At 37.6% G+C, this 20,773-nt stretch overlaps 1 protein-coding gene across 2 annotated transcripts in view; it reads left to right on the forward strand.

Moving 5' to 3' along the window:
- Positions 1-20,773, forward strand: part of LRMDA (leucine rich melanocyte differentiation associated) — a 670,684-nt gene that overhangs the window by 349,281 nt on the left and 300,630 nt on the right. For both annotated transcript variants that reach the window (XM_065639441.1, XM_065639442.1), the window contains exon 3: positions 18,920-19,051. In XM_065639441.1, the coding sequence (XP_065495513.1) occupies positions 18,920-19,051 (132 nt within the window). The remainder of the gene's footprint in view (positions 1-18,919; positions 19,052-20,773) is intronic.

Below are 20,773 nucleotides of genomic sequence, written 5' to 3' on the forward strand. Positions count from 1 at the left end.
TTTGCTTGAAATGAACCTCCTCATTGGCAGCTGGGCCAAGACTACAAAAGGTACGTTCATTTTGTCCATCAAATAATCCTGAGTAACAACTTGGGGCAGTTTAGCTTGCTGCAGTTCTCTTGCTTCCTGCCTTCCCTTCCAGCTCAGTTTTAACTGGATCATATCCCTGAGCTGTGTAACCATGGGATTGGAGGAGGTTCAGTGTGTAGCTGAAGGGAGGAAGGAGAAGGTGAGGCCAAATAGTGAAAGCAAAGAATAAGAACATAAGAATGTGGCAGTCTAGATTCAGCTTAATTATTATGATACTGTAACATTGCAAATTAGTGGTCAGAGCTTGGCTTAAACTAATAATTTGGGGTGAAAGTTCATAGCATTCAAGTCCTATTACGGCCAAAGGCACCCAGCTCAGCTGTGTCGTTCTAAGGCATTTCTTCCAGGCTTTTCATTTTATATTGAAACTCATACCATACTGAATTATGAAAGAGACCATTGAATTATTTTGTGTGTGTGACATGGTTGTATTGACCATATTGCATTAATCTTGCCTGTTGTGGTCCCACTGTGCTTTCAAAAGGTCGGGTCCATCTATGTCTGCTTGTTGGCTTTTTTTTTGCTTTTGAAAGAATCTCACCCTGAATGAGTTTTGTAAATATTCAGTCTTGACTTCAGTTTGCATTGCGGTGTCATCAATTATGACAAACTACTGCCTCTTCTCTCCACTCTTCATCTTTTCCCTGTCAAAATGCACCCTTTGGCAGAATATTTTTCAAGGGCTAAATGTGAGTCTAAGGGAGTCACTGTCAAGGTATTTTTCATAATTTCAAAAATATTTTTCTCTTCCTCTTGTTTATAATTACCTCTTGGAAACTTCAAATTGAAATGTTTCTTTACTGATTTTTCATCACATGCATGCTGTACTGAGATGGCAGGGCAGTTTTGAAGGTTACTAATGTATTTTTTGCCCTTTGGGGCTGGGGGAGAAGAAGAGAAAAGACTTATGACATAGTATATATAATATATTCCCCCCCACACACACCCACCTCAACAAATAGGAAAGATTTTATATATGTACCAAAAACTGATCTGATATTCCTTTTGTGGGAGGGCTTTTTCTCCCTTCTTCCTATACGTTAAAAGGTGAGCTGCTCATGGTCCTTGCATCCTATAGATGAATGATGAAACCCTAATGCCACAGCAACTGTTTGCAGCCTGGAAAGAGCCACAACTGAACATCTAGGGAAGACAGGGGCTTCCTTTGTCCCTTTTCTCTGCTTTTCTGATAACTGGGGATTGGTTTAGTTTCCAAGGCATCTAAAAAGCTTGTAAGGTAGCCAAGCAAGTTTTGCTCACCGTGAAGCCTATCAGATATTTTCAATTTATTTCTTAACCTCCTTAGTAAATATTGAGAGAGCTTCATTTGCACAGTCTCTGAAGCTTTAAACGCTACACTCGTTTTCTTTCTTTTGCTCTAATATGTATGTTAACATTGCCTACTGTGCTGCCAGCATGTCATTTTATTGTGAGCTTCATGATTATGGATTTTCTTTTCCCTAAAGTTTCATCTCTAATTTTTTGTTCATGAGATAGTTTTGGCTGTTAATTGAGAAGAAGGTATCTCTGATGAATACGAAAGCAGTTTCTACATGCAAAACCAAGAATAAACAAGAAAAGCTCAAATGAAAGAAGTGACACAATAATTTATGAGCTTATAGTTTTGAAGCCAGTCTAATTATTATGCTCATTGGGGTGATACTTCAGTTTTGTCCATGAGAGTGGCTCTGTTAAAGGTATTTGTTATAGATTTTATGTCTCAAGTACTCTCTTTCCATATAGTCGTCTTCTCTGCAGCTGCCTTTTCCCTGAAAATAGGTTTGGGTTTTTTGTTTGTGTGTTTGATTTTTAATGAAATCTCTTTCCTTGTAGAGTTCTGATTTCATAAGATAAAGGACCCAAAGGCTCTCTAAAGAGTGTGTTGTTAATGTTGATTTTGCCTTAATGTCACAGGCTATTTTAGTAATAGGTGAGAATATGGCAGGTTGCTTCTATCAGTTTAGATTTATATCACCTTCCTGTAATGATGTAAAATGTTGGTCTGGGTATGGAAAGATACATACATATACATTCACCTCTATTTTCCTCTGTGCTGTGGTCCAAATTTCAATTTCTTACAAATTTCAGAATTTGTAATTCTGAATTTGATTGGAATCTAAGAATTTAAGATTTGGTAAATATGAAAACCTGTACTCAAGGTACATTATATTGAGTGTGGAAATAGCTGTACTGTTTCTAAAGGCTACTCTGATGGAAGAGACGGTGTAAATATACTTTTTTATGGCTTACACAGTTGCCTAGGTTTGGCTGAGGGTTCCACATAATCTGTTTTGCTTGTGTGTCCTTGGAGCTGAGGTATGGTATTTTCTTAACTCATGTTGGTTTTGCAGGGCTTGCCTGACATTTTAAGGCAATGGTGACCATGCACTAAGAAGGTGAGGAGACTAAAACCATTGCATTAGTTATTCACAGATGGTTGTTTTGATTTTGCTTTTTTCATTCAGCATTTTGAATCTATAACAAATTATTTGAAAGAGTTGTGTTCGTGAAAAACACTTTCTTCAGCATTTCCATGACTGAAAGTCTAATCCAATCTCCTGCTACTAGGACTGTTGGCTGTTGTGCATGGATAGAGGAGCAGTATGGCCTGCTGGTTAAAACAGGGAACTACTAGGATACCGAAATGTGCAATGCCTGGCCCTGCCGTATAATTTCCATATGACCTTGGGCAAGATATGTCAGATAAAACTTACTTCACAGGGGCATAATATAGCTGAATTGATGAGATTGCAGTGCTTTTAGATCCTCTCGAGGAAAGTTACACCAAAAGAAATTACTACCGTAGTAGAATGGTTGTCAAAGTAAGGTAGAAGAGCAGGCACGATTAAGAGACAATTTATTGACTTTCCTTTCTGCCTATTTAAAAACTTTTCTAACTTAGTTCAAGTTAGAAAAGTTGATGCACTGTTGGTTTGTTTCTGTCCTTGATATGCATGTGCAGCTCCCATTAGTGCCAGTAGGAGCCCTGTGCTTGCATCGTGAGAGGAGAATAGACCCCTCTGCGTGTAATGATCAGTTAGGTAGCCTCGTGTAGCTCTGTGTATGATTTCTGATCTATTGTGCCAGAGATACTACAGCATGAGAGAGAGCTGCTGTCATTTTCAATAGGAAGTGAGAACTTTAAGAGGTTGAGAACTGTCCTCTTTTTTGAATAGCACTTTTGCTGCATGAAGTGTAATTTATTTTTATCACAGCAGGCATAAAGCTTCCAGGTTTTCATAAAGAAAAATGATCCATATAGTGCCCATGTCGATTGAAAGATCATTTCAAAACCTGTAAATTCAAAACACATCCCTTTCTCAATGCAAAGTATTGTTACTTTTTGCTGCAGCTTTTAATTTTTTTTAATCTTGGACTTTCATTAGTACTTTAGGCATACTATAGGACAGCATTTTCATCTCTGTAATTATTTTTCCAGACATTAGTTTGCCTGTAGTAGGACACATTTTTAAATTATAGTAACGAAAACTTCTTCAGACAGAACTTTCTGTGCTTTCAAAAGCTTTCAAGGCAATACTACCTAAACCTAACTAAGCTTTCCTTCTTTTTTCCTTTTTTTTTTTTTTTTTTTAAGTAGCAAATGTGAATCAATCATTAAAATTTGGAAAGAAAGGGGAAGGGAGAGGAAAGGGTGGGAGAAGGGGGGAAGAAAAAGAAATTGTTTGTATCTTGCCCGATACACAAACACACAAAAAGAAAAGAAAACAAAGCAAGACCTATTATTAGTCCTACAACTTGTCAGTTTGATTAGTGAAGGTTGCCTCTCTCTCTTCTGAGAAAACACTACATCTTTAAGTGATGTCCGTTCTTAAATGTAGAAACCCTGCATTGTGTCTGTTAGTGCATAATTGGACTGTCTTTTAATACAAGCAGAGACACTTGTTTCTGAATATAAACCCTGCACCTCAACAGGTCAGGGAGATAGTAAAAACCTGTTGTTTGGCTTTGTCTTGGGGAATAATGGAGTCACTAATCTACTTGATCTCTGGGAGTCAGATAAAGAAGAAAGTGAACGATGCATACATTTCAAAGATGGAAGGCACTTGTAAAAGCAATTTCTTTGGAGGGAAAAAGTAGAGCAAAGGCTGTTGGAAACCTTTTAATTAGTACTAATTACCTCAGCAGAAAACGTTGGAGGCTTGAAAGGATTTGTGTCAGCAAGTGAAAGATCAAAGATTGCGGCGCTCGCATTTTAATCTGTTGGCTATAAAAACGAATAAGGGGGTGGTAATGGGGCCCATGAGAATGACAACCCAGGTGGTGGAGGCCTTAATCCCTTCTTTACTGCTAGCGCCTGAGGCCTAGTTCCAATTACATAATAAGATGATTTAATTTTTGCTTTAATTTTAACAAAAATTAAGTTTATTTTATCCTTCAGTAAGGATGAGATAAGATTTCCAGAAGAAAAAAAAAATCTGTCAATTTATTTCTTTTAATGTTTTAAGTCCAAGCCTTTATTTCGCCATTTTTCTTAAGTGGCTGAAGTTGCTCTTTGGAGGCCATAAGGCGGCAAAGGTGCTTTGATGAGGTCTCTGAAGTGTCTGGTGGCCACGGTGGCAGTGCTTGGAAATCCGGTCATGCCATGGGTGAGCCTCCTTTCTTTCGGTTGTGTGTTCTGTTTTTTGTTTGTTTGTTTAGTGGTGTGGTTTTTGGGTTTGTTTGTGTTGGTTGGTTGTGTGGTGTTTGTTTTTTACAAACTGCCTAATTGCATCAGCAAGCAATAGTTCATAGGCATGCTTGCTGCGATACTCTCCTTCTCTGGGCTCACGTGATTGTGCGTGAGGTAAATTACATATTTATTTTTGTGGTTTGAGCAGATTATGTGCCCCTCAGAAATGTAATTGTCATCAGATTCCTCTATGGACAAAAGAGTGAGTGTATGGCTTGGGCTGAAGCTAGGGTGACGGCTGCAGTGTAGACTTCAAACGGATACATTTTTGGCGGGTAATCTCCAGCACTGCCGCCCAGCCAGGCCCAGCAGTTGTATTGAGAGGGAAGCAGATGCATCTCAAAGTAGCACCGAGTTTACAATTCATTAATTCATTAATTTGACTTGTACAAAAGGTTATATTACACTCTGAGGATTGCAGCCATAGTAAGTCACAGCCACTCACGTTTTTATTTGTACGCATAATTGGACTAAAAATCAGGAGGCAGTGACAACACAAATAATCGGGCATATATTCTGGGTTACACCTTTAAATTTCTCTTCAACCTTTATTCAGCAGCTAAAGCTTGAAATAAACGTTGAACTACACACTTTATTGAGTTTTATGTTGGATTTTTATATTTGAAATACGTTAAATGTGTATATGACTTAGATAATTGTTTGGCAGTGGATATAATAGCACATCCTCAGCTACTAGCCTATTGTGATTGTAATTCAGCCTTCAGCCTCAGGTTCTTATGGTGTTTGATTTTATTCTGGTGTGATAGAAAAACAGTGTTGATTTTTCAGTGCTTTCAATGAAGTCTTTTGGTCCCTCAGTAGGCTTTGTGTGTATTAGCATGACAGTAAAATATGAAAAATATGAAAAAACCCGGTTATGAAAGTTCAGTGTTGTCTTCCTTTTTTTTCCTTTTCCTAATCTTTGGAATACCCGTTGACTTTAAGCTTGCTGTGGAGAAGCTTGTACTGAATCTCTTTCTTGGGTATGGGAAAACAACTAAGACCTGAGCCTCTTTCCAGAGCAGTGTAGGGGAATAGCACTAGCTTGTTTTTTCAGGGTGGCTCTTTCCTGTCATGGGGCTCCATCTTGGGCCACAGTGGGTGACTGTCCCTGTAAAGCTGCTCAGAAGTCCCCAAGGTGCTACAGGGTTATCTGTTGCCCCAGGAGATGTTGGAAGGTCCCTTTACTCTAACGTGATCCTAGGACGACTTCTATTGCTATCTGGTGTGAAGAGCGTTTGAATATGTACGGTCACAGTGACCAACTAAGAGTATTGATGTGAACTGCCTTTTGGTAGTTATCATCTTCTTCTTTCTCATCCCTAGCCTATCAAATCCACAGTTAAATATCTTTGGAAGGTGGGATTTATGCTGGACTGTACTTTCCCAATCAGATTTTAGACAATCTTATTAATTTTAGGGATTGAAGGGGGGGAAAAAACTCAACACAAAAAAGCCTGCCATAAATTCTCTAGTCCATCTTCTTGGACTACGAGATTCTTACCCACTATCAGAGTGGGATAATCTTTTTAATTTCAGAGGCTGAATTCTAGAGTCTTGTTTTGACCAAATGCTTTTCACTAACACCGTATGCTTCCATTGCTGAGATAATGTGTTAATGTTACTTATTATTTTGCATAATATGAGCAATAGGAAAAATAACCAACATAAAAACCAAAATGAACATTAAAATAAACTAATAACTTTCTTTGTTCTGACCGTGCATTTATTGTTTACTTATATAAACACTGATGTAAAACAATTTTAATGCATGTTGCAATAGTTTAATTGAAATGCAAAACCCTCCAATTTGACTAAACAGATTTAATGAAGAGGTTATGGTAAAGCATTACCAAAAATCAGAAATACATAATTACATGCTTATCTCTGAATTTGAACTTGGATATATAAATCTTTGCAGGATTACTATAAATCCCATTAACACAAAAAAGTTGTACAAACAATTAGTTCTGAGCAGTTACAATGCAAAAATGTTTGAGTACACTGTGTGGTAACAATTCCCAAAAGTCATGGGGTGTTTCCTTGCTTTCTGCTCTTTGCAGGGGTGATTTATGAGTTTACAAGTTCCTTCCCAAACTCTGTAACTGCCCTGACAGTTCCTCGGATGGACTATATCCAAGTTGGTATAAAACAGTACTTGTTGCAGCTGGGGCTTCTAATTCATCTTGAGTTAGGTACAGGACTTCTTGTTCTTTTTATCTTTATTTAGGTTTCTTACCTCTCTAGAAACACTGTGCTGTGGAAATTGGTACTACCTTCCCCTCAAACACCAAATATTCCTGAAAGCAAACCAAAGTTCTATTTAGCAAGAGTTAAGTGAAAGCTTTTAGTTTTAGGAATGGAAACAAGGACAAATACAAAACTCAGTCTTTGCCTGTACTTAGCAGGTCACCTTTCCACTTGCTGAACCCATCTTCTCCTAGGATTCCTGGAATGGATTCCGGCAGGTACCACTTTGGGTCCAGGTGTCTCAGCAATGCATCTTCTCATTCCTACCATCAGTTCTGATTTAGCCCTGCAAGAAACCAGGAACTTTGATCATGTCTGGAAACTGTTGGTGGTTCTCTGTTTTGTATTGCCTGAGTGGCTCCCTTTGCCCTGAACACAGCTATTTCCTCTTTCTCCCTGGGAGTGACAAACTGGCCAGTCACATCTCATTTCAGCTGGACTTGTCCTTCTCTATGGGATTCATACCTTCCTGCTAAGTATTATACAAGACACATACATTTCACAAATCATCTCTGGTATGCTGCTGGCTTTGCAGAAAGAGATGAAACAGGATATAATGTTAACACTGATGACAGACCCAGTAACACAGTTACTTTGTTTAAACAAGCCTGTGAAGTGTTTCCCCTCTTACAGCTGTTCCAGTGCTGCGAGCTTCCACTTGCATAAATGCACAATTCGCTGGAGGTTGCGCAGACATAAGTAAAAGAAAAAGTTATCTCTTGCTTGTGTATACTTACATTTTAGAGTAAAGCACATCCATGTGGAATGTGTGCTGTTTAGCTGTTAGGTAGTCTGCTTGAAAGTATTCTAGTTATTCTTATTTGGCTCAGCCATGCGTAGATCTTGTATGCTTTTATGTTAAGTTTTATAGATCTAATATTCGGTTTACTAGCTTTTGGGGCTTAAATGCCAGTTACAGTAACGAAATCTGTTACAAATATTGGTTTGAGTGCAAAAATAAACGCTGAAGAGTAAAGATGAAAAATTGCCTTATACTTGGAGATCATTAAAAGATATTGAAATATACACCAAAACTTAAGTTTCCTAAATTGTTATTAAGGCACCTAAGTGATCTAATCTTCTTAAGGCACTAATGTCCCAGCTTTTTATTTTAAGGTCTGTAAGAACTGTTGCTTGCTCAAGACTTTTAAAAATAAAAGTGTCCTAATTTGAAAACTTGACATGTAGCTTTCTGTTTCAGGCACCTGTGCTAAAATAAAGCTTAAACCTGAAAAGCTTTAACAGTCACCTTTTTGCCATTCCTGGACATCTCTGGACTGATATTTAACCTTAACCTTTTTTTTTTTTTTTTTCCCTTTAAAATATACAGTGAACATACTGTATAACAACTGCTTGATCATTAAGGGTGCTGATTAGCAATTATTTAGGAAGGGGATATTAAAAGTTGTGCTGTGATTGAAGTAAATGTTGAAGGGCAACCTAGATCCTTGTTCCAGAAATATAAGACTGTAAAATATTATTGAACAAAATTTTAATATATATAACAAATTTAGAAGCTTGTGTGAACAATTTTGTTGCTGTAATTGACAAAACTCTTATTTCAATAACGAGAAGCTATGGGATTTTTTGAAGCTTACCAACAGTGGCTTATATTTTGATTCAGTTACTCCTATTTGTTTGAGAAAGTGTGCAGTTTAAGTAGATCTTATCAGAAAACATGAATGCAATGAGTCTCACTTCAGTACTTTCTTAAATTGATTTAAATATGCATTAAAATATTTTAGAGACGTCAAACTGAGGATACCGTTGAGCATTTAGAAAGAGATTAATGCAGTGGCCATTAAGTTTTAATTGTCTCTAATGTCTTGCTACCATGGCAATAAAAAGATGAAGTTTTTAGAAGAATATTCTGTATAATGTATTATTTGCTAAGAATATTGTTAGTCAGAAAATCCATGTAAGCATGAACATATGTTTTCTGCTTTTCTGTCATTTTAATATGTAAGTCATATGCTTCTCATAATCTTTGTGTTCTTCTTACCTGCATTTAAAAGCATTTAGAAATCTTTCTTAATATTATTGAAAGCTGAAATATCTTTTAGTCCTCTCCTCCTTTTCCCCACTCTCAAGAAATTTCGTGAGAAAATAAAAAAAATTGAAATGAATCTACTCTATCTTATTTTGCTGTGCAGTTTAAAGTATTCTGATGAGCCTGGATAAGCTGATGTGGCCTTTAGGGAGGGACACATCAAATATAGGCAGACAGCTTCTGTGCCTGGTAACAAAGACTGAGGAGGTCAAAACTATCCCAACAGGCCTGAGCAGGTCAGTCAGAGGCAAATGTTGGAAATAAAATTTGGTGGGGCGGGGAGTAAGGGGCCTGGGTCAAGTCCTGTTCAAAAAGTCAGCTTTGTCAAAAGCTTCAGTCACATTCTTACCTACAGGCAACCTCTGCTGATCCCAACTCATTAATCGAACTGGAGAGCCGTCTTGACCCTGGCTCCTTCCCTTTGAAGTGTGGTGTCCTCTGCAGCATGAGGAAATAATTTGCTGCCTGATTCAATGAGCCATCAGTAGAGCCAGCAGACCTAATGACATGTGAGAATATTAACCTCCTACCATGAAGAGCTGTGAATCTTGAGAGGCAGTCTATAATTCACCCAGCACTCTTGAGCCTTCCCTTTCTGTCTTATTCTTGCACTCACTTTCTCACTCACAGGGAGAGAGAGAGAGAAGAGAGACCCTCTTGTCGTAAAACTTTATCTTCTTCAGTAGTGGGAGCCTTACTGAGCTGCTTGATAATGAGTTACTTTCCTTTTGCAGTTGGATAAAAGTTATACTGAAAAGTAGACATCCTTCTTGCATATAATCATTTCTGTTTAAAATATGACACAGGTGACGTAACCGACATCAACGGGGTGGGAATCTAAATACTACCCAAGTAGACTGTGCTTCCTTATTTATTTTTCATCATCAAAGGAAAAAAGTAAAAACAAGAAAACAAACATGCATAACAATGATGTTATCCTGTAGAATGTGTTTTCTAGCTGCCCTCAGGAGGATCTTTCTGCAATCCCCTTCTTTTTTCTTTTTTTTTCTTTCTTTCTTTTTTTTTTTTTTTTTTCCCCCGCCCCATCCTACCTCAAGAGAAAAATAGTTCTGCCTGGCCAAGCACTGTGTGTTATAGGCACACACAAGGGTGTGTTCTTGCCCTGTGATTCTTAACAAAGAACTAGATTGTTGGTCTAATCCTGCTGCTTTAAAAGTCAGGACTGTTTTTTTCTCTCGTCGACTCCTGTAGCATTTTGAGTCACAGATTCAGGTCTCAATGTCTGATAAGCTTCAGAGAGTGAGCCACTGTTATTCATGTGACAAAATAATGAGAAAGGAAAAGCAAAAATGGCCCTCTGTGTATATGCTACTCACCATGAAAATGGTTGTGATTACCAGACTTTACACTGTTATATACCCATATAAAGTAAAATACTGGAAGAGCTTTGTTTTGGTTGTAATGTCTTTTCATAGTGCTGATCGATCAGAACTTGGAGGTTATGGGTGCAGATGGGGAACAGTATCCAACATGGCAAATCCCAGACCAAAAGGACTATTGCAGGCAACTTAGTCTTGTCTGTGCTAGAAAGGCTTCGTTGTGTTTTTTTTTTTTTTTGCTATCACTGTACTGGTAAATTTCTGATATTTGGCGGAAACATAGCTTGCAAAGCAAATGAAATTACACAAAGTGTGAGCACTTCTGATGGTAAAAGATACTTCTCCGCTGGGAGTGAAAGTTAGTGATATAGTTGTGCAGCCAAAACCCTTCTGTTGCAAGTTGAGCTTGAATTTTGTTTGGTTACGATTACAGGGTTATTTTGATTCTGAGGCATCCCTGGTAAAACTATTGGGTGTGTTGTGTGGATCTGGGTACAGACTAAGATACCAGGCAGAGAGGATAAAGGAAGTTAGAGAGGCAAAGCAGGGTAGGTAGCAGAAGGAAATAATAAATAAATGGCAGTTATAGACTGCGTAACAAGTACTACAGTGTCTGTGATATGCACATATTTAGATCCCTGTGCTTTTAAGTTGTTCTAAAGATATTTTTTAACATCGAGGGATTCAGTGTTATGTCCATTAACAATTCTCTGCTGTCATGCTTGAGCAGTCTATTAGTCGTTCTCACCTCTTATAGCTGGTCACAAAGGCCAGTCCCCTTGCCTCTTTCTGCTTCATCTTTTTTAATAAGTTTATTAAAACTAGTCAGATTATACTTTCTTATGGCGCAGTCTGTGCTTGGTCCATTCATTATGGTTTCTTTATCTTGGCAGGCAATCTGAATTGAACGGCAGCTAGTCCATTATGCACATATGAAGCCCATCACTCCTCCAGCAATGGCCAATTCATCAAACATTTATCTTTTGCCCTCTGAGCAGTGCGTCAATTTGCTTGTCAATCCTCAGCCTTGGTTGTTGTGGAAGATGGGAGAAAAATTAGTTTTCCCTCTTCTCACTGAACTCTAGTAGTCGAAATGGGCTTTGCTCACTCTACAGGCTTGTTACTCCCCCCTTCTCTGTGCAAAAAGGGGAGGGGTCAGGTTACTATCTAAATTGCAGAGTGACAGATTGATCCAAGATACAGTAAAGCTTTCATTATGGCACTGCCTTTGCACTTGAATTTGTTCATATTTCCATTATAATACTGTTTTTTAGAAAGTTTATAAAGAGGTTCTCAACTTGGCACATGGAGCTGAGAAGAGCTTCTAAGAATAAACACATTATAGGCTTTTAGGGTTTTTTGCTTTTGTTTAAAAACAACAACGACCACCCAAAACAACAACAACAACAACCAAACACCAAAACAACAAAAAAGACAAAAACCCCACAAAAACCAAACCAAAACCAAACGATTAAAACCAAACACCCCAAACCAGGTAAGTTTGTAAACCCTGTCTTGTTCTTTTGCTATTTCTAATCACTAATACTTATTTTAATTCTTTCAAGGTCAGGAAATGGCAGCGTTTGCATTTTTTTTTTTTTTAATGTAATTTGTTTTGGTAGGACTGAATTCTGTGTTAAGATTGGGGAAAAAGACAAATGAAGCAAGAGACACATCCAAGTTTTTCTTTTAACTCCTCTAACCTTATTATTCTACATTGAATACTTTAAAGAAACTTTAACAGAAGGATGCCCAAGTCCATACTTAAGAATATGATTGAAGTGATGCATCATTGTACTGCAGGGACTTTCTAGTGGTGTTTTTTCCTGAATTCCCTTTGATAAAATATGAATGCATACAGTCGCTTGCTCCCTGCTTGGTAATTTTTAGCTGTGTTTTACAAACTGTATTTTGTTATGTGGTACTTGTTCGATCATTACATGACTTAAAGCTCATTTTCTGAGCCATTTTATATTCTTTTAAAATATTTTATATGGCTTATGTGAAAACCACCTTACCACGGGCTATAGTATTACACTGATTGTAATTTTATTTAAATTTACACAAAACTGTAACAGTAATGTCCTATAAAATCTTGACATGATCAATCCTAAAGATATAATATCAAAACTTAAGCAAAAAGTAGCCTAACATGAAGGATAAAGCTTGAACTGTATTAATGGGATATCCTCTTGAGTAGAGCTGTATTAAATACACATAGCAAAATCCTAGACTTTAAGAGGTTCATTAGAAGAGAAATTGAACCCCATCCCAGTCAGTCTAGTTGCTTCATTGTATAGTTAGGCCAGGAAAATATTTATTTATTTATTTTTAATCAGTGGAATTTGCTGGGTAAGACTCAGGACAAGACTACAAAAACCAGATGAAGATTCTGGGTTTTCATGAATCCCCACCATTTAAATGTGCTTGCATAACTCTAGTTTGTGATTGTTGTGCAAGATGTTTTCATCCCTATCTTTCTTGGTAATAAGGTGTCCCAGGTAGTCTTGTATACTTTCATTGTATAAGGAAAGGGGAAAAATGAGGGATGGATATTCTCTTTATTTTATGTCTGAAAGTTAAGTGTGACCTTTACATGGAAAGACTCAGAAACTAATTATAGATCCAGTTCATAACATAGGTTTAATCTTTCTTATGGAGATCCTTTCTTCCCAGATACTTAATGGTACTGCTTATTCACTTATTTCTGTTTTCTCTTTTGCTGACCATATTAACAGGCTTAAGTTTTATTCAAAAGGCTTCTGCCAGGTATTTTCTATTCAGCAACAGAAAGGTGGAAACTGACTGGAAGTGATGCAAATTGTTCCCTCTAGATAGCCTGCAAAATACTAATATTGCCTCTGATATGAGACAAAACAAAGTATTTCATGTTTTGGAAGCACTGGTAACCTTGTTCTCTGTTGAACAGAATTTCATGATTCCTGTTTTATGACTCGTCTGGTCTAACTTGGGACCTCACCCACTCTAGAAATTTTGGAGGTTCTTTACTTTTCACTGGGGCACATTTGTTTTTGTTCTGCTTTGATCCAGAAGTCATGTCAGAACTGTCCATTACATACTCCATTGTGTTTTGCTTTTGGATGTATTGTCACACAGAAGAATGGGTATAAACAGTCGGTAGGATTGCAGAAAAGAAAAGCTATTATGCTTGAATAGTGTAGAGGTCATTTTTGGATACTTTATTTCTAGGTTTATCTGCCATTACTATCTATGTGTGCAGGAAATACATAAACCTTAGGTGTGTAGTATTTTTGTGATTATAACAGTAAGAGTGTTTTGTTTGTTTGTTTCATTGTGTTTTGTTTGTTTGCTTTTTTCCTGGAATTTGAACTGAATTCTGTCCACTTTATTTTCTTTAAAATGGGTTGCTCATTTTTTTTGTACCCACAGATGAGAGGTATGTTTAGAGCAGAACCACCCAAAGCAGGTTTGAGAGTAGAATTCTGACAGAGGCCTCAGCCCGAGGGAGTTTACACAGAAGATTCACTAAACCCTTTCCACCTTCAGAACAGAATTGGAAATGGCTTGGGGTTTTGCCCGTATTTGCATGCTATATTTCAGATTAAATGGCGTTTAAAATTGAACAGGAATCAAAGCGAGTAAACCTGAAATGATGTTTTGTATTCCCAGGGAGTTACACAAAATCTAAACTTATGCACGTGTCTGTCTTATGTTTTTATTTATATATAGCATTTATTTATTGCTCTTTGTTTTGTTTTTGTGAGGTTAAGTCAAAGGACTAGAAGTCAGGAGCTCTGGGTTTTATTTCTTGTCTCTTAGAAAATTGCTGGAGGTCACCTTTCCTTAGTCACTTAACCTCTCTCTGCTTTACTACAAAATGGGATTTTAAGCTTAGCAGGTTTTTGAACGGTAATTCATTAATGGTGTGTTTTTTTGGTTTTTTTAAATGCTTTGTGCTCCTTGGCTGGCAGGTGCTGGAGAAATAGAAATTACTTTTCTATTCTTTAAATACTGGAATTATCTAGTACAAGGATCCTCGTGTTGATTCTGCAGTCCTGTAATCTGTTATAACATAAAGGGCAAGAAAAAAAATGTATTTTTAAAAGCTCCTGTTTTGTAACAGCTCTGTCTTTAACTTCTGGTAATGGCTATCTCTTGTCAACAGAGTGCAAATCAATTTCAAGGCTAAAGCCAAACTCTCTCATTTACATATTGTTAACTGCTCTCTCTTTTCCTGTTAAACAGGAGGAAAAAGTCATTAGATATGAGGCAGCTGTCTTATTAATGGAGTGGTGGGTAAAATGCGAGGAACACTTATTTTTCAGCATATCCTTCTGAACAGCTTGTTCTTCTGGACAAGGACAGCTGCAGAGTACCAAGGTTTGTCCATTACTTGAGAGGCTTCTGCTTTTTTTCATTTATAAAAACTCGTGGTTTTGTTGTCAAATATTACCAAAATGAAGACCTGCTCTTTCATTGTAACCAAATCCCCGTCAGGCCAGAGGGACCGTGCACAATAGTGTAGTTGACAATTGCCATGCATACACATCGAGATTAAAAAAAAATCTCTGCCATGACATTCCTTTGTGATTAAAACTTTGTTACAAACCGTGAATGAATTATGGAAAAGAAAGCTGGAAGAAATCATACTGATTAGCTGAAGGACTTGGATAAAAGGACTTCTCTGAGACCTTTGTATTCTAAAGGCTTATTTACTGTCTGCTTACAGGACATCTTAAGTGGTGTTGCAGAGGGAGTCAGTTTCCCGTTTAGCACAGTGTTTTTGTAAGCTAATGAGGGCAAAGCGTGAGCCATAGGCAATGATGCTGTGATATTAGCTGTGACAGGGAGCTTGATCATAATTATCTTAACGAGGATAGGGTTAATTACAGTGGAAACTTAAAGCTTTTTCTGTTTGAATGAGGCGGGACTGAATACGTTGTGATGTTTTGTCGGTTTGATGTGACTTTGGAAATTGCAATGGAAATCTCTTGGCAGCACTTGCTCTCCTCTGGGAGTGGAGTGTGAGCCCTGCAATGAGGTAACTGAGATGGAACCTGTGGGTGAGATAATGGGCAGCTTTCATGTCATTAGAACAGAGAAAAGCAACCCGCAATACACCTTAGTGATGTTTATTAGCCCTTTGCAACTAGGGAAAACAACTGCTTGCCACTGCCCTTCAGTGTTGGTTGTATTTTGATGGTAAGACTGTATGTTTGTTTTAATGTACCAATACGGGGAGACGTTTTTTCTTTTTAATTTTAGACTAGTTCTCTTTTTTTGGGGGATTTCTCTTTCTTGTTTCTTTTAGAGTGTTTACGTGCTTCTTGCTATGCTGTATATGTATGCAGTCCTCTCCTATTTTGTAATGGGCTCAAGGAAATACTTGGAGTACATTAATATAACTAACTCACCCTCATTAAAAATAAAAATGCCAGTATTTGGTACTGATTTCTACCTCATCTTCTTAAAAATGCTTTCTTATATATGAATTCACAATTGCAGTCCTTTCTTATCCCCATCTGCAGGTGGGAAACTGAGGCACATAGGAGTTTTGGGACTTGCTGATGTTTGCACCATAAAACCTGTTGTGTGGATTGTACTTAAAGCTTTTAAATTCTGGAATACAACTGCTGGGCAATGTTTCCTTGTATATTATGACAGTAGAGATTGTTGCCTTGAATTGAGTAGCTAGTATCACTGAATGATAGCAAACACATTTTTTTCTTTTTTTGTTTCTTTACCAACTGTCTTACCAATTTTGTTTTGGTGCAAGGTTTGGTTTTTTGTTTGTTTTGTTTTTCTTTTGTCTTCTGTTTAAGGTGGAAAAGTAAGAATTCTGTGAATAGCAAAATAACATATGAATGTCAATTTATGTTAATGGCTACACCCTCTCTCTGTACTGTGACGACCCCTCCCATCTCCCTGAGCTCTGAATTTAGGTGATTAAATCACCAAGTGCACACTGCTCTGATGACATGAAAACAACAATTAATAAGCAACCCCCTGTGTAACATGGCTCCTTTTTAACTGAGCGGCTAATAACATTACATGGCAAAAATTATCAAAACCAGACAGGTGTAAGGAGATTTGCGCACAATTTTCTGTGCCTATCTATGAGACTAGTAGCCTCGTGTTCGGCCTAGGCTTGTGAAAGAAAGTCTGTTTCAATAGGCAACTCCCTCTAGTGTTTCAAGGCCTTTTGTCCCACTTCATGGCTTGTCATTTTGTTTTATGCCTCCCCTGCAGCAGTTTTGGATGTGTGCTTTCTTCTCCTTGCCAGTTGCCAACCATTTGCTGATTCTCATGATAAGAGCATTATATTTGCATAACATAACTCAGGAACAATGTGTATTTTCATGCTGACACTGACCAGAGCCCAAGCAATGTTTTTTCACAAAGGACCTATTAACATCCCATAAGGCTCTGTGGTGTTGACAAGGAGGTGGCCTTCTCTGAACTCCTTTGGCAAGTCAGAGTCTTACACTGAAATGTGAGGTTTGGAAATAATCCACTATTTATATAATAAAGAGTATTTAAGGGGAATTTGCTAAACTAGGTTTGTCAAATAAACTGAAATGAAAACTCATAACAGCTTGATAAACTCACTGCTACTTCCTCTGGGTTATTTTGCCTTTTAAAGGTAGCTGGGGGAAAGCGCTGTCTGAAATGTTTGCTGATCTCTCTTCTGATCTTGACTGTGGCAAAGCCAAGTCTGTGGTGACCCTTTGCTGAAATAGCTGGCTTAGTACAGCACGCTAGCACAGCTCTTCATGGTGGACAGTTTATGTAGGCTGAATCAAGTTTTTCTGAAACAGTTTTTTAAAGGCAAGTGCAAAAAGTCTGACTGTTACTCTGGTGGTTGTTTCAGTATAATGTTTATAATAGAGGCTTTTGTTCTTTCAGCTTCAGAAATTGTAGTCTCCGTGCATTGTAATGATATAGATACACCATAGCTTGTAGACATAGCAAATTCTCTTCCGGTTTGCCTGCCCAGCATCAAAATGGCATTAGAAACAGTTGTACCTACATTTCAGAACGCCAAGTTAACAGTCTATGAGAGATTTGGAGTCCTTGGACTGAAATACACTGTTTCAATGTTGTGCAAATGTTACTTGAATAGTCATAGTTTAGTGTACAGTACCCAGTGTAAAGGTCACAAACTTGATTTTGGTTGTTTGAACCCTCTGACTGTGATTTATAAGTGGTCAGTAAGTTCTTTTGACAAAAGCCATATCTTGTTTTTGTTGGACAGATGAATGTTAAATTGTCTAGATTGAAACCCATATACTTTCTAATAATATTTGTATTTTCCTCCAGTAGTAATGCATGTAGAACTCTCTAACAGGGACCTTGGCTGTATTTTGATCTTCGCCAAAAACTGGGAGGAGGTTGAGGAAATCCCCTCAGTATAAATGTCATTGGAAACTGAATAAATAGTATAGACTGCATCTCCCTTATTCATCACATTTTATAAAACAGCCAGGAGATACAGTAATGATCTTCCCACTGGTAGGCATAGTAGATCAGCTGTCAAGTCATGCAATCTCAGCATATCTTTAGGTGTCTGGTAGGTGAATGAGCTGTGAATGCGTGTCTGTGCGTATGCTCTGTATACCACGTGCCTAAATTGATTAACGTGTGGGGTTTTTTTCCTGTTGGAATGTGCAATCATTAAGAAGCAAGTCTGGAATAGACGCTTTAACAAGTTACTAAAGTGTTCTTTTTAGATTTTTTTTTTTTGGTGTACTTTACTTATCAGAGAAATGAATACCTCCACGATCTTGTTTATTTACAAGCCATCGTCTGCACTTTCACGTTCTGAGATGCAGCTTTTTAACGCTGCTCTCTGCAGTCTGACCTGTGGTTTGACAGTGGGACAGTGAGTTCCAAAAAGAAAGCAAATGCCTTTTTGATCTGGAGTAATTCTGCATTTTATTTTGTAGAGAACATTTTATTTTCTTTGCAGAGACTAGAGAAGCAAATTTAGCGGTTAATAAAAAGGAAAAAAAAAAATCCTTCTCCATTTCCTATTATTGCTTGTAAGGTAACTGCTAAGAAATGATACTTGAAGTTGTATTTATTATTGTTAGCAGAGTATGATATTTCTTGGCAGAAATGATGGATGACAACTTAAATTTGTGTCCAGGGGATGAAGGTGAACTGTGACAGAGTTATTTATCTTGGGAATGGAGGTTAGGGTCAGGCAAGGCTGGGTGCCTGAAGGCACGAGACATTGACAAATTCATCCTGCAGGCCCCATATCTGAAGCCTTTTGTTTTGGATCCTGGCTACTCACTAAGTGACCCCCATCCTTCATCCTGCCAGCATGTGAAGGATGTGTTGCAGTGCCAGCACTCCCCTTGCCTCTAATGCTTGTCATTCACTCTTCTGACAGGCCCAAACCAAAACTATTCCCACTCCTGAAAGGGAAGGTTAAAATATTTATTTCAGCTCATAATGGCCTCCCTGATTTAGTGGAGTATCATTTTTTTCTGTTGCCTTTGTCGTTTGCAGGTCACTGGAAGGACTGAAAACATTCAGTTACTTGGAAGAGCTGATCTTGGACAACAATCTACTCGGAAATGACCTTCGGTTACCCAGGTTACCCCACCTCCATACCTTAACGCTCAACAAGAACCAAATATCCTTTCAAAGAAATACCTGCAAAATGTCAAATGAGTTTTACGTGTCAGCCAAATTAAAGTATGTGAAATATAGTTCATGTGCAGACAAAGCATTCTCTCGTTTGGAACCTGGAATACTTCATAGTAATTTATTATAGGTCATTCATAAATGAAATGCACCATTATATCTTCCTGTTGCTCCATTTTAGTGAGAGATCTAACTTATGGCTCTGAAGAAATCTTTCTAATAGATAAAATAGAGAAAGAGAATAATGTCAGTGCTACCAGTGTGCAGCAGTTCCTGTGTTTGCTTGGGGTTCTGTTGCAGGCTGACCTCTAGTGGAACAGAGAGCGTAGTGAAACACTGTTAAGTTTTTATACTTTAAATAGCTCTTAAAACAATGAAGTAACATAAGATAAAAAAAAAAAAAAAAAAAGGAAATGTAATACCTTTCTCTATTCTAATGAAGTTGGTAATATGCACAATTTGGTAGCCACTGTGCAACTTCATCTGTAAAAGCAAGTTACTGTATTCTTGGTGTTCCAGCTCTGTATAAATTCACATAAAATGCTGTCCAAGTCAAGGTCTTACTACATTAAAGAATTTAGATAGATGGTTAAGTCCATTCATAACCAATCAGGCATTTCTCCATATGCCTGAAGTTAGTCCCTGCTTAAGTTTATTCAGAATAAATATTTCAGTATTTGCCTAAATACTCTGCTGAATCAGACCCCTTAGTCTGTAGCTTTATAGGTAATGGTCTGTAAAAACTAATTATCTTTAAGGGCTGGGCATGGACTTGATTATTAAATAATTTTCTCATACTTTGACCCCTCTGGAGATTTGAAGATTTGTAATACATGGTTTTACAAAAGTGAAGGGTGATCAAATTGTAGCCAAAAGGCCAACTGAGGCCAGCAGAGTCTTTAGAGCACAGACCATGAAAGCCCTCTCCTTGTAATTGCAGTGTGAGGACAAGGCTGCTCAACTGCAGGCTTTTATTACAGACAATGTAAACAGAGAGCAATTTACCTCCTGCTAAAGCAAAATCCTCCTACTGAGGAGAATAAAAATAACTGCAGTTTCTACAATTTCTGCTGTTATTTTTGACTCTCTAAATAAATAGAGATCAGCAGAGTAACTTTTATTCTTGGGGGCCTGGAAATTTGCTAAGAGTATGTCCTGAGCTGTGACGATCATTACTGTACTAGGTATTCGGCTAGATTTCTGGTTAATGCCAGGATTCTGTGGCTTGGATTTGAGGAACTGGTTTTATTGTTTGCTACCATGTTAAAATCTGAACTGGGCATGCTTTGATGAAGAATGTACAAGAACATTTTTGCCGATGCTATAGGTGGTGGTATGTGTGGTGCGGCATATCTCCTACAAAGCATGAAATGTAAATTTGGCCATAAACCACATATTTGTCCTTTGGAGGGCTGTCAAGGTGGAGCTTTGTACTTACTAAAAGGAGGGGAGCTGTATTGAATGAGAACCTCATGAACAAAATCAGAGGGAAAAATTTAATCCTGTCAGTAGTATTCCTTAAAGAGGTTCTGCTGGTCTTGCAGATATACTTAAAATACTATTGTTAAGTGTGTAAGCTCTCAAAGTCAATGATAACATGATAAAAATGATTTGATCTATCCTGGGATTTTTTTAGCCCATCTTAAAACAATGAAGTTAGAGTTTTGAGTATTGAGCTACCCAGGATAGAATATAGACATAATGTGTGCATTTTGT

The sequence above is a fragment of the Caloenas nicobarica genome, chromosome 7 (assembly GCF_036013445.1).
Source record: "Caloenas nicobarica isolate bCalNic1 chromosome 7, bCalNic1.hap1, whole genome shotgun sequence".
Taxonomy (NCBI): domain Eukaryota; kingdom Metazoa; phylum Chordata; class Aves; order Columbiformes; family Columbidae; genus Caloenas; species Caloenas nicobarica.